Below are 14,567 nucleotides of genomic sequence, written 5' to 3' on the forward strand. Positions count from 1 at the left end.
GGCAATAATGTAGCTCAGATCCAACCTATCAGTTTCAAACCACTCTGAAACTACATAGTTGCATGCGACCGTGGATCCAATTCTTCAGTAGGTAAAACAAAGAGCGCGAACGGTTTGCAACACTAATTTCGAATCGGTTGCGCCGCGTGCGATCGGCCTTCGAGAAATGTCAATTAAATCAAAAAGGCAAAATGGTCACACGTCCGCGGAATCCAAAGTGAAAATCCACCCCTCGCCCCCGCACGAGCTCGACGATTCCAGGACTTGTTGAACAACTCGAATATTTTCGAGAGTCCTTTCAGGGATCGCGGCGGAGGGAATAAAAAGAATACGCGTGTCATACAACTTGTACCACCCTTTTTCTCCCCGCGACAAAGACAGCTACGATGATAAAAATCTTTTTGCGTCTGCATAATATCATAATAACTATGTAAATCAGCCCCGACGTACCATCCCGCAAACACAATCGGGCATTCGTATGCTAAATTCCCGTTCCACTCTGCTCATCCCCAGACTCCATTTCACTTTGCTCGGGTACTATATATATATACACACGCACACACACCTGCTTGCTCAACTCCGATAACGAGTTTAGACTTAGGAAAAAAAGGACCGCCACCTACTCTTCAAGCGTTATCCTTGCGAGTATACGCCGACATCCGACAAATCTTTCACCGAAAAAAGTATTTCAAGGAGCTTGCGCGCTTGGGTCGTCCCTGATCCCTCGGAATTATGGTCTTTCAACGTGACAACGCTAGACTGTATATTCCCTCCGGGATTGTCATAACAACTAGCCCAGGGACTGTTGGTGACATCAAAGAGGATTAATCGTCTAAGTAGGATTAAGTAAGATTGTTTCAGTTCTTCGTCACTTCTACTGTCACGGAAAATTTCAATTTCAACATTCCATGCTAACGTGGGTAATAACAGGAAATAATGATTATGTTCGTTAAGTGTCGCAAGTGAAAACGAACTATACACCTGCGCAATAACAACTGTCGTAACAACTAGCCCAGAGACCGCTTATGACTTCGAAGAAGTTGCTAAATAGAATTGAAGGGGCTTGGAACGTCAAAAAATCAAACAAAAATCGCTTTTCTTTGTTTAATTAAAATTTAAGCGATTCTGAGCAGTTCCGTGCAATCAGAATTTAATTTGAAGCACTGTCACTTTTGGAGCACCGAAACAGTCAAATTTGTGGAAGACCGGAAACCCGGTTACCTTGGTTACAGCACAGTTACCTTGGTTCACCCTTTTCTAGGGTGAAAGAGACAGTAAATGATCGAAAAGGCAGTGTTAATTGATTTTGATAGAAAGAATATGTTTATATCGATAATCGAGCGGGAAATAAAAATTTTTAGTTTTTTTTTTGCGTCTCCTGAAAAGTTAGGTTTTTGGTACAAAGGTATCTCTGGACCTAATTGACTTTTTTTAAATTTCTCTTTTTGCATAATCTACAGATATGATAGGAGTAACATTTTTTCGAAATCAAAACATTAAAAAAATTCTCGGTTTAAATTAAGTCCTACTATTAAAAAACAAGTGTGTAAAATTTGGTTAATATCGTCATAATCGTTTCTGAGAAAAGTGCACCTTTATGGAGAAATTTTTACATACTAAAATATACTGTACGTTCAAAGTCCCTGAAGCAAAATTGTTTTAGTTCTTCGTCACAACCACGGAAAATTTCAATTCTAACATTTCACGTTAATGACAGTGACAACAGTAGTTGATACTGTTCGTTAAGTTCAACAAACGAAGAGCTACGCATCTCCAAGATCGAAACCTAAAAACCCACATGTTTACTCCGAACAGAAAGCTCGCGTTAATTTTCTAAGCTAATAAATATTTAATTTATTCTCGTAGACCACCCCTTTCGCGGCATCGGAGTTTCCACGAGCCGTGTTTATAACCTATCGGAATGTGATGCACGCAGCGGCCGCGTTTCGAAGAAACGACTAACACACCGCGCCATTAATGAATTTAATAAGCGTCGTAAACGCGTTGCAGCGACCGACAACGAGGTCGAACGAGACTTTAAACGCGACCCGCAGATGGTGCCCCACGTCCCGCGAATCCGACACCTACATTTATTAATCGTAATGATCGTTTAATTGCGTCTTGCGTAGCCGTCGCCACGGCAACAGCCTTTCATTACAAAAAGGTCTAACACTCCGGTGTTACTTGCGTCTCACAAATTAATTTGCATCTTCTGCAGCTTTTAGAAGTGCTACCGTAATTTAATAGAAACAAAAAAATACACACTTCGGGCGTAGAATTCTCTCTCTCTCTCTCTCTCTCTCTCTCTCTCTCTCTCTCTCTCTCTCTCTCTCTCTCTCTCTCTCTCTTTCTTTTTTACCAGTGGACTAAATGGCGCAAGATTTAAATAAACGGCTGTTCCGTATTAAATTCTTGTCTCACTTGAATTTCCACCCTTACCTATTACCGGATTCTTGTATCCCATCTTCTCGCAGCGAATTGTATCCGTTTACTCGCTCCTGTCCGCTTTACGCGCCGATTTCCCACTCATCCGAGTATTAACGGGCGTCGAATATTATTCATTGCTGGCCGCGCGCGCGAGCGATAATAAATCGTATCGCGAAGAATGTAATTAAATTGATCGAATTACAGGACGGAATGCGACACGGAGTCCAGCCCGTTGCGAATCCAAACGACTCGTCGGAGCGTTGCGCGATTAATTAAAACGCCAGCGGTGCGTGAGTTTCATATTCCGTGTATATAATACGTAATCTTTTATTCGACCGGAATACGTTAACGACTTTCGACGCTTTCGTTACATCGTCGACGGCTTTTTCTTTCTTCCTTCGACGCCAGCTAGCGCAAACATTAATATCCTTTCTTTAATAAGCGAATGGAACTATCCACGACGTCTTTTTGTTTTGCTCCCTTACGGAAACGAGGGTGCGGGACGACTCGGGACTGCACTGACACGGTAATTTTCAGATTTGCTCGTCAAATATGCCGAGGATTTAATAAATGCAGCGTCTCGTTCAAGTTTCGCGATGAAGCTTAAATAGCTTGGAAAACGATGGGCGCAAGGAAACGAAGAGAATCGCGAACGTGCCGCGAGTTTTCTGTGTACCATCTCCCTCTGCCCCCTGTTTTTTTTTTCGCGAATTAGTGCGTTCTTAAGGGGGGAGGGGGAGGGGCAGGGGGAGGGGGGGGGGCAAAAAATTCGCCGAACGTTGAAAATAAAGAAGGAAAGGGGAGAACGTTTGCGCGGTAGAAGTTACCCGCGAAAGTCGAGCTCCCTTCTGTCTGCCTCCGCCATTATCTTCCAAGTTCGCTGTTCTATCGTAGTAACGGGGAACTTTGTTAAACTTTCGTTGGAGGAAAATCTCGGTTCTCGGTGCCCCTTGAACGCTAATGACTGATTCAAACTATCCTCCCGCAGTCGATGCGAAACACATAGACGAGCACTCTTCCATTATCTTCGACACCGCGTGAATCGACGAGTCGCGTTCGTCTGCCGGCGAAGAAACCGCGAGACTATTCGTGGCCCGGATTTTTTAATACCGCGTTACGAGTATTATCGACGCCCGCGCATCTTTTCCAGACCGTAGACAGAACACGGGACACTCGAGATGCTTACCGTACGACTTCGTGCCTCGAAGCACCGAACGGGAAATTTCGCGATACCGCGATATTATGAAAGAACTCGTACCATCGCATCGGCGGGGAATCTACGCAAACCGCGAGCATAAAGCGGCTTCCTTTCGAAGAGAGGAAGAATGCCAGCCATCCCTACCCGCGGAAAGTGATCTCGTACTTCCGTTTCGCCGGCAGCCACCGTTTCCAATCTAAATTTCAAAAATACATGTTTTGGAAAGAGAAATTATTATCGGATAGAGCAGCGGGTACCGGGAGCCTTTATCTCGCGTGTTTACTCGCGGATGAAACTTTAGAGAATTCGGAATTGTGAATCGTAAATTGTTCCCAGGTAGAATTACGGAAAAAAATTAGCGTGGTTCCGATTGGTGATTGCCTCGAGACGTCGATCTATACAGGTACGGTTCTTACACTAATATACTAATATGTATATAATTCAACAGTCTCCTTAAATGCACAAGTTTCTCTACGATAAATGGACAGTAACATGATCCGTGATCGGATATCTCGATGAGACAATGCTAATGCAACAATCAAACTTTTTTTTATTATTACCATTTTTGTTGTAAAACTGTTACCATCATATTCCTGACATTTTTCTGATTAAAATGAGACCAAACACGACGTAATTAGCAACATATTTACTACATAGTGTCCCAGCCTAAGTGATACGGAGCTGTACACTCCAAAACTATCGGCCGAATGGAAAATTTCAAATATGGAAATTGCATGGTAAAATGGGCCTCATGTTTCAGCGAGAAGGAATTTTTGTTAACTTTGTTATTTAACGAGATACGGTGGTCAAGTTTCGTTTTTCAAATGGAACTATATATTTTTTCTTATACCATGCGATGGTACTTTTCAAGACGAATTCATTAAGCTTTAATGTATTTACCTGATTTCTATTAGTTTCCAAGATAGAACGCTTCAAAGTTTGCTAATTTTCAAGGAAAAATCTTGAAATCGATACGGAGGGTCTCGCTTGAGATTCTAGGCTCAAGGAAGGAAAATGGGAAGAATCACAATATTCTGGGATTTAATGAAGAGTTAATTAGAAATACAAATGTGAACAACGCGCTATATATGAATATAAATGTGAACGAGTTAGGATCGAGTTACAGATGAAAATTGCTTTCATTTGTATGACGATTAAAATACGTCCTTCGAGAAGTTAAAAATATGCTTGTACTGTAGCTTGAAGGAACACCGCTACAGCCCCTGAGGGCAATCGCCGATTCGTACTTGGAAGCGCCAAACAGGAAGTTTCGAGACACCGGTATATTATAAGCGAGCTGGTACCATCGGGGAATTTACGCAAACGGCGCGCACAAAGCGGCTCTCCTTCCGAAGAAAAGAAGAACGCCGGTTTCCCGTTTTCCCTGCAGGAAGTGTTCCTCATATTTTCGTTCCGCCGCTACCGGCCATTTCTCAGGCTGTCTTTCCACTGGGAAACGATTACAGTGTATCTTCCGACGGAAGCGTCGGCCGTGCGCGAAATAAGAGAGTAATTTGTCGAACGTACAGTTCGCGAAACGTATCGCCGCTTCCTGATACGTATTTATATGAAAGTTGTGCACGGAACGAGGGACGCTCGAAAACATCTGCGCGGCCCCACGATTCTTTATTCACGCCATCTCGACGCGCGGACGCTCTCGACGCGTAAGAGCTCCCCCGATCGGAGCATTATGGAGCGAAGGCATCCGGGCTCAATATTTCAGGAATCGTTCGATTCGTTGTTCTTATTCCTAGTTGCCATTGCTTGGGCACGAGAGAACGCGGGAATCGTTGAATTAAAACTTTCGGAGTCTGGGCTCTATAGACACTGCGGGATCCTTGGATATTTTATTTGTTATTATACTTATACTTATAAACTCGAGGGACGAGCTTCAATGTAAACTGAATTCCTCTACTAAACGAAGCTAATCGGCTACCGAATAGAAAGCCCAGACAGAGACCTCTTGTCCGATATTTTTGTTTGGTTGTTTCGATAAAATGAAATGGAATGTAAAGTTTTCTGTTTGGGATGTAAGGGAAGAAAAAGAAGAAATATTCGTATGCGCACGAACACTAAGCAAATCTATTTCTACCTGTGTCAACTCAGGTATCTCTCAGGTATCTCTCACGGATTTACGCGAACTAGGTTTAAAAATATAGAAATATTCTCCCTAGATAAATTTCTTTCCACGACTTTACTTATAATAATATTTCCACTTTGTATCGCTGACTGCGACTGGTAGTTCATTATGCAAATGAATAATGCACTATCAGACTCCATTATTTGCTTCCTAATGATACTTATGCCTCGTCGCTGAAGCTTCGACTTAAGTACTTTAAAGTCGGAGTCTGTCAAAATCGGATTGCGTCAAAGACTAGTCTTGTCGTGTTAGCTTATACAGAGTGTTTCAGGTTTTAATGGACAAGCTTGAGGAGCATATCCTACAAGTGAAAATAAGAAAAAAAATGTTACTTGAAGTTTTTGCTCAGAAATGCTTTGTTACAAAGTTATAAACAAATAAAGATGGAATTGATGACGGTGAATTTTACTTTGCTGAACATCGGAAGATCGAACGTGTTTATCGAATTACTTCAAAATGTCGTCCTTGAGAGCAAACACGAGCTTGACATCGATTTTTTATGGAATTTATTACGGAATAGAGCTCTTTCTTATTTTGTTGCATAGCAACAGAAATAGTGCTACCACTATTCTTGATCTAACTGGTCATTAATACTAACAGCAAATCGTATCAAAATAGTGAACATGGCATGAATAGACAAATGAGATAAACACGTCCGACCTTTGAATGTTCAATAAAGTAAAATCCGCCGTCATCCATTCTAAATTAATTTTCTTATAACTTTGTAATAAAGCGTTTCTGAGCAAACTTCTGAGACACCCTGTATATTCTATAAATGCTTACGTTTTCTATAAACGTTAAACATCAGTTAAACGCAACATTCAACACAAATTCTCGACGGAAACCGGAGTAAAAATTCGATGGCAGAGATTAAATTTCAATTAATCAACTCTTTTTCGTACGAACAACTAAACATTTGGCGTTACATATTTTTTCAATAAATCCAAACTCAGGGAAACGATGATTGAAATTTCAGTTCATATTGCAGTCACCATATCATATTTCAATTTTATCAAATTCCTGGAATACAACTCAAAAAGTGATCCATTTCAAGCGGAATTATCCGGGAACAAAAATCGCAAAATTCGACGTGCCGTATTATTTTAACGAATCCGAAATCAACGAAACGATGACTTAAACTGGCACTGATATCCAACGAAATACGCCGTATATCGATTTCGTTAATATCCCGGCCGCGAGAGCCGTCGAAAAATACGTCGAACGATATTTCGATCGAATCGAAATATCATCGAGGAATTTCGAAATTTATGATGCGTTCGGGGCGAGAATCGTTCGGGGAATGATAACGGAACGAATTCGACCACTTCGCTTCGTTCCTGTTCTTCCTCTATTTACGAATATCCGTGTACATCGATCCCATCGCGTTCGAAAAGATATGAAAATACCCGCGACGTTTCCACAACCTGCGTATTAACGCTAAACTCGTGCCTGAGCGACTCGTTTCCATCCCTCCGTCCGTTTTGTTCCAGTCGCGTTTATCTGGCAACGAAGCTACGGGATCGGCTCTCTCGAAAAAGTGCTCGAGCGGGCCTCGTCGTTTCGAAGAGCGTATTATTAGCGAAACGAGATCAGAAAATATTGTCGATGGCTGGGAGAATGTATCGAGCACTCGAAGAAATATCTCCCACTGGATCTACCTTTATCCCGCGTTCTATTGCTTGGACGGTGTACCGTCGAAACACTCAACGTGTCCTTATAAACGGGGCTTGTACGATCGTCTCTTCGGACAGTTTCAAAGATTTCGAAGTTCAGAGGTTCCTAGAATACCGAAAAGGGTCACCTAAATTTGGAGTCGAGTGGTCCATTGTGCTAACGAAGCCCAATCCTTCATTCTTTGGAGACTTTGGAGACTTATTACGACAAAGGTTTTCTAATTGCTCACCGAACGAAGAGAACGAGGTCTTTTAATTTTTTCTATCTACTTGCTGAGGTATTATAACGTTGCATTGAAAGCCGCTGTTTACGTATACATGGATTTTACTGCGAATACTGTAGACAATGAGAGCCGTCGTATTTTACGAGTTGTTAAAACCACATGTAACAGTCACCGCCGAACGTTATTGCCAATAATTGAAGCGTTTACACGATAATTTGATAGAAAAACGACCATCAATTGCATCAAATCGCCGAAAAGTTGCTAGAACTGTAAAAGAAACGCTGATGGAGTTCGAATGAGAGATTCTCCCTCACCCAACCTACACTCCAGACCTGGCCCGAAGTGATTATCATTTGTTCAGATCGATGCAAACATGGTTTGGAAGACACACATTTTCGTAATTACGAAGAAGTTGAAAACTGGGTTGCTGAATGGATAAGCTCGAAAGATAAACCGTTCTTTCGTCGCGGAATTCAACTTTTGTCAGAAAAGTGGGAAAAAGTAGTGGCTTTTGGGGGCAAATATGTGGATTACAAATTAGTTCGGTCCGTTTTTTTTTTTGTGGTGAAAAATGCATTTATTTCGAAAACAAAATGAATTAACAGATTAATCAAAGTATTGTCCATCGATGTTTACTACTTTTTCCCACCTCTCAGGCAATTTTCGAATTCCATCTCGAATAAATATCTCGTCTTTTAAGGCGATCCAAGTTACAAGGTATTTCGATTGATACTTTTATATACTATACTATTGAAATAAATGCTCAAAAAATACGAAAAAACAGCGGCTTTCAATGCAACCTCCTCGCGTCTTAATTAATACGCTTGGCTATCTAAAAACAGGTAGTTTCAGACTGAAATAAAACAATTTTCCGTCGACTCGGTCGGAGCGAGTGGTCCACGGGAAAATTCGGTTGGGCGCATTCGATCGTCGGACCGCGGCTAACTGGCACCGCTCGTGCGGGAGACGCCACGATAACCTGTACATACACCGGGGGAGATTGAATTATTTTTCTCTCGGCATAATTTTGCCATAAAATAAAAGCGGTGTCGGCAGAGGCGCGGGTGTAGGTGCACCCACGCCTCCGACTCTACGAGGAAACGAAACGATCCTGGCGTTCCTTCTCCCCGCCGCTCCGTTCCGTTTCCTCCAGTCTCCGCCAGTTTTCCCGGTTACTCTGGTTCCTCTTTTCTCCCTTTTCCTCTCCACTACACCGCCATTCACATGGGCACTCAGGCTCGGTGCCTCCACTATTTTCCTTCGCGTTTCCTTATATTACATTCTAGATACGAGGAGGACGCTGCGAGCTGAAAATTCCTTCCCTCTCCTGTTCCTGTCGGTGAATATCTTATCATAATAGCGGCGGTGCCGTTCCCTCGGGTCTGTCCGTGCCCCAAACCTCGCCCCTTGTCCACAGTTTTCCTGATTTCCCTCATCCTCAACCCTTTCTCCTCGAATAACAAATCCCCCGGTAACTCTACCGGCGCGCTTTCGAGCCACCATGAGCAGTTACCAGCCGCTGTCTTGGAATATCGTCCTCGACCAGAGAACGCATTATCGTCGAGACAAAAGGGACGTCTGCCTGGGACCTCCGTCAAAGGGCTCTCGAAATCAATGCTTCGAAAACTCGTTGCCGTTGCTCGCGCGAAAATCAAGCGAAGGAACGAGCAGGTCCAAAGTAAACTGAATTCATTTACTAAACGGAGCTAATCGGCTGTCGAATAGAAAGCCAAGACAGAGACCTCTTGTCGGGATATTTTTCTTTCGTCATAAAATGAGATCGAATGCAAAGTTTCCTGTTTCGGATGCCGACAAGGATTCTACTATTCGATTCCAGCTAAAGAATGTTTCTCGATCCGTTTTTCCCTTCGAATGCCATTTTGTCTTGAATTTCAGGAAGGTATAACGCGCCGCCCCCGTCGACGACACAGCTGCAGTCCCGCGTTTTTCCGTTCGATGCACACGATGCACCGGGACGGCTCGCTCGGGCGCAAAGTTGCATCAACTTCCGGTCGCGTCCCGATGCCCGCTGCTTCGCGCCGACGCTCCATTGCGAAACTTTCACTCGTTAGGTGGCCGATATCGCGCCATGTGGCCCGTTCTCCGATGCCATCGACTTCATTCTCGTCGAGCAGTTCGCTCTATCCAACCGATCATCCACCCCCTTTCCGCCTCAGACCACCTATAGAAAATTACCTTTTCTTCGCACCCTTTTGTTCTCTCGCAAAATAAGATCGGAACTTAAAAATGGAACTGGTTTCGGTCTTGCGAGCAAATTAGTTTCCATTCATCGAACGTTAATAAAATTATATCTCGCGCAAACCCTTTTCGTCCGAATGACTTTAAATTCTGCATTGAACTTTATGGTACGCAAATATAATAGTATAATTAAATTGGTAGGAGTGTTGATGTGTAACTTACTGTACAAGTACTTATACTAGACTCCTATATGACATTATATATGCAGGATGGCTCAGAATTAGAGTGAAAACCGGAAATAGCTGAGACGATTCTGAAACACAATTTCCTTTGCACAAATGTCGGATGGTGCTTCGTTTTCGAATTATTAACGAAAAACAAGCGCCAGCAGCTAGCCAATCGTGACTCGAGCCTATGCTTTCGTGACTGAGCGCGTGCTACTCCGGTGCTCTGATTGGTCGGTAGTTTTTCGTTAATAACTCAAAAACGATGCACCATCCGACATTTGTGCAAAAGAAATTGTACATCATAATCGTCTCAGCTACACCCCATTACCGGTTCTCGCACTAATTCTGGGACATCCTGTATATTTGCATCGTAATCTTCAAATCAGAATCATGACCAATTACATTTTATTACGTTATAGTTTAGCTACCACAAATTGAACATTTCATTTGGGAACTACCACGAAGATCACGACGTGTTTTGTACGATATACTTGCGCGTCCACGTTTCTATAACGTATATTTATAGACTTAATTTTCGTCGAACAGTTTGCTGCATCCGACCGATCCTCCCTCCTCCCACCCACCTCCCATCAAAGATTACCATTTCTTCGACCCCCTTTCCGCTTCACGGAATATTCTAACTTTTTCGGCTCGTTTCGCAGGAAAGTTTTCCGCGAGAGCTACGCACGGAACTACGGGGACACTTTGGAATTCGCGCGATTTTCTCCGACAAACTTTTCGTTATTTTATTACATTGGGTTAGTTCGCGTGCGACGCCTCCGCGTCCGACGGGGTCCTTTTGCATCGCTGAAGCCGATATTGTTCCAGGAGGTATTTTTAATAAAATCCCCCCATCCCTCCGCGGTAATCGGCCTTTGGATCCAAATGGGGAATAGTTTGGGTCATTTTCCCCGCAATATATCCATTACACGAAATATTTTTAACCCTTGCACCTTATTCGCGACGGAATAAAAGAGAAACGTTCGACACTCCTAATGGGTCAAGAGCGCAAACAAAATATACCGCGAGTCCAAGGATGCATAAGTCCAAGTCGTCTATAAACAGTGTGGGGGAAAAAGTATGGAAATTCGTAGAAATCTCGCGAGTCTTGCGATAAAAGAAAAAAATAAAGGTCACGCCTTAGATAACTTTCAACGAGGAATCTAACAGTGATCTTGGATTTGACCTTGGACCTCATTTTCGAGGTCATTCCAAGGTCAACTTGTTTTCTTTCAATGGGAACCCCTATTTTTGGGGTCTGGGTTTTCCTGGATTATAAGGTTGTTAGGGGTTACGTTAACTCTAGATTTGAGTAGATATCCTAACGTAAAATTTTCCGCTCTTTTCGATTCCGGCATCAAAAATAGACGTTCCCGTTAAAGGAAAACAAGTTGACGTTGAAAATGAGGTTCGAGGTCAAATCCAAAGTCACCGTTGAATTTCTCGTTGAAAACGACTTAAAGTGCAATCTTTGTTTCTTCGTTTTATCGCTAGACTCGCGAGATTTCTAAGGGTTTCCATGCTTTTCCCCTCCCACTCTGTATAAGCGCCGGTGCCGTCCTGGAAAGGTTGGTAGCGCGAAACAAAAAATCCCTCCACTCGTGTTCTTTTCCTCGGTGAACAATCCTTCCTCCTTTCTCCATCCATCAGCTTAACGTATCACTGGCGCGTCATCTTTGGCCATTAGCCAAGTGACAGTGCATCCGTTGACAGGAAATTGAAACTATGCTTCACTCGCGATCGTTCGATATTACATACGCCAACAAACTGTTAATCGGTGTCATTGCGCCGTCACGTACGCTTTAACGAGGGCAACGAATCACGGCTATCGAATCCGCACCCGTTGTAAGCGATGTGAAATATTTTTCAGGGGAGCACGCAGAATTTACGCGCGTACCGCGCCGTTGCACCTGCCCCGATTCGCCTGTACGCCGTTCATAAATCTGCGCGGCCGGATGGTAAATAACGTTCCATTTAAATTCTAAGAGAACCTAATCGCGCGCACGCCCGGCGGTACGCAAACTTTCCACGGGAGAACCGAGCGTAGACGTCGCGAGGCAAATGCAACCGCGAAGCGATCTTAGAACTCGTAATAACGGCAGGGTCGTTTGTCTTGAACTGCTCGGGAGGATCGCCGCGAATACACCTTCGAGATTAACCCTTTGCACTCGAGGCATTTTTTTCTGATATCTACCAGCAACTCGAGGTGCTTTCTTAGCATTCTATTGCCACGAATGCTAAGATTATATTGCCTTCGAAAATGAGATCTCTAATTTGTGATTTGAGAATCAGGTCACCTTTGCCTCAACGACAATAATTTTATTGGCACTTGGAGTTCCAAAGAAATCGAACCTAAAGAAAACCTAGTGGTGACTGAGAGTCGCCTCTCGAATGCAAAGGGTTAAATCTGTTCTTTTCAGACCGACAATGTACCAGAACCGAGCTAGCTCATGGCGACCCTGTTAAGGGAATCTGCAATCTAGCGGAGAGCCTCGGGGCAAAGCATGGACTTTTTCTCGGTTTCGACGAGCCCGTTCGATCGCTGCATTTACGGAACGCTGATTGAAATGTAATTGTGGACTGGGGGCGGTTAGTTGATTGGCTCCTTTGGAAATTAGGTATACAGTGCTAGTTAGGGGCACGGGTCGTTTCTTGTTCATATGTTCAAGTAACGCGAGCTTCGTAAACAGAAACAAAGGTGTACGTTGCAACGTTAGGCAATAATAGCAGAAGAAACGATGTTGCCTGTTATAGAAACCTAATCCTTCAGGGTCTCAAGCAACAGAGGATCGTGCACTAATCTCCCTTTCAGTATGCAAGCCCTTCAGATCCATACAATGGAACATCTCAATCACTAAAATCGACCAAATAGTTTCCAAGACAAGGAGTTATAAAGAGTCAACTAGGCTACCCTGTACATATCAGGAGGTTGCATTGAAAGCCGCTGTTTATTTAGAACCCCAAATGTTACTGGATGAATCGATTTCAATAGGCAACCATCAGTAACGTTCATTTCTAATTTGAATACAGTTATGTAATAAATGAATAAAGAAACGATCCACACATTTCAAATAAAAGAATTAGAAATATTAGAATTACATGTAGAATTTCCAATTCTTCTGTAGGTAAAACAAAGAGCGCAAACGGTTTGCAACACTAATTTCAAATCGGTTGCGCCCGTGTGCGTTCGGCCTAAAGAAACGATACACACATTTTTGCTCTTAGTAATAGAGGAGAGTGGAACAAATGACGTCGACCGGTATTTTGTATATGTATCATATTTTTTAACCTAATATTAATGTTATTTTTTAACTTATATGTGTACCTATAGTGCGGCCCGCTGTGTCGTCACGCGTCATCGAAGAGGCCCGTGAAACTATTTCAGTTGGCCAAGCCTGTAGTAGATGAACTTTGTCTCGCTGCAGTAGCAAAGAGACCAAACGTACCACGAATAATAGGTCCCTTAGCCTCGGTACACCCCCGTTCGTTAATTTCCATATTTATCGTTAAACATTCCTCTCGATTAACCGTCGTGAAATTCACTTACCGAATACGTTGCGCCTCCTTTCCCCTGACGCGACTCAGAGCTGTGTACCCATCCATTCAGCGAACAAGCACACTCACCGAAACCACCCCTTTTTGCAGATCTGCCCAGCTTCACGAAGCCGATCGGTAATGTGACCGCAGCCATCGGCAAAGAAGCCGTTCTACCGTGCACGATCCGGAACCTGGGAAATTACAAGGTAAGGGATTTAAATGTTCCACTGGGAAAGAAGGGCGAAAGGGGGAGAGAGGAGCCGGGCGGCGGAAAACGTTAATTAGCCCGGCACGCGGGGCGTAAACGAGTTCACGGGTTCACGGTCCGATAAGGGAATTCGAGATTTCGGTAATCCCGTGAAAATAAATGGGTCGCGCCGGATCCTTGTGACAGATGTCACTGTCTCGCGTCTTTTTGCCGCGCTCCGCCCCTCGCTCCCTGTTTCACCCTTTAAATTCCCAAACCCCTCGAATCTCGGCCTCCCGAGTCCCTTCGATTCCCTTCCTCGGGACCAACTTTCTCAACAGTTTTCCGTCCAAAAGGCCATCGTATTCATTCACCAGGTGGAAATAAACCGAAACTTTCGTCTGTCTGGCGAGGACTCGTCGGACACGGGAAAGCTTCTCGGAAGTTCGCGACGGGAACACAATTCATTAAGCCTCCCCCCCCTGTGACGGTTAACGAGATGAAATTGAACGGCATTCAGCCTCGAATGATTAACTCGTGTGACGGACGAGTGTCGTCGCTTCTTCTTAGACGTTTGGTAGAAGACGCCTCAGGGCGAACGGCGAACTTCTGGGGCGGAAAGTTTCGATACTTGGGAATTTTTTCCGAAGGCAACGAGTAGCCGATATAAGAGGTTCGAGGATGAGTTAAAGGTGCATACTTTGGGGAATGTTTCTGCCAATTTTTGTAGAAAATATAAATTCCGCAAGCTAAAG

The 14,567-nt window shown here is 43.6% G+C and overlaps 1 protein-coding gene across 1 annotated transcript in view; it reads left to right on the forward strand.

Annotated features, from left to right (window-relative positions):
• The window catches only part of LOC128873612 (lachesin-like), a 73,786-nt gene that overhangs the window by 28,510 nt on the left and 30,709 nt on the right, over nucleotides 1-14,567 (forward strand). Inside the window, exon 3 of the mRNA XM_054117307.1 lies at nucleotides 13,734-13,831. Coding sequence (XP_053973282.1) covers nucleotides 13,734-13,831 — 98 coding nt within the window. The remainder of the gene's footprint in view (nucleotides 1-13,733; nucleotides 13,832-14,567) is intronic.

The sequence above is a fragment of the Hylaeus volcanicus genome, chromosome 3 (genome assembly GCF_026283585.1).
Source record: "Hylaeus volcanicus isolate JK05 chromosome 3, UHH_iyHylVolc1.0_haploid, whole genome shotgun sequence".
NCBI lineage: Eukaryota > Metazoa > Arthropoda > Insecta > Hymenoptera > Colletidae > Hylaeus > Hylaeus volcanicus.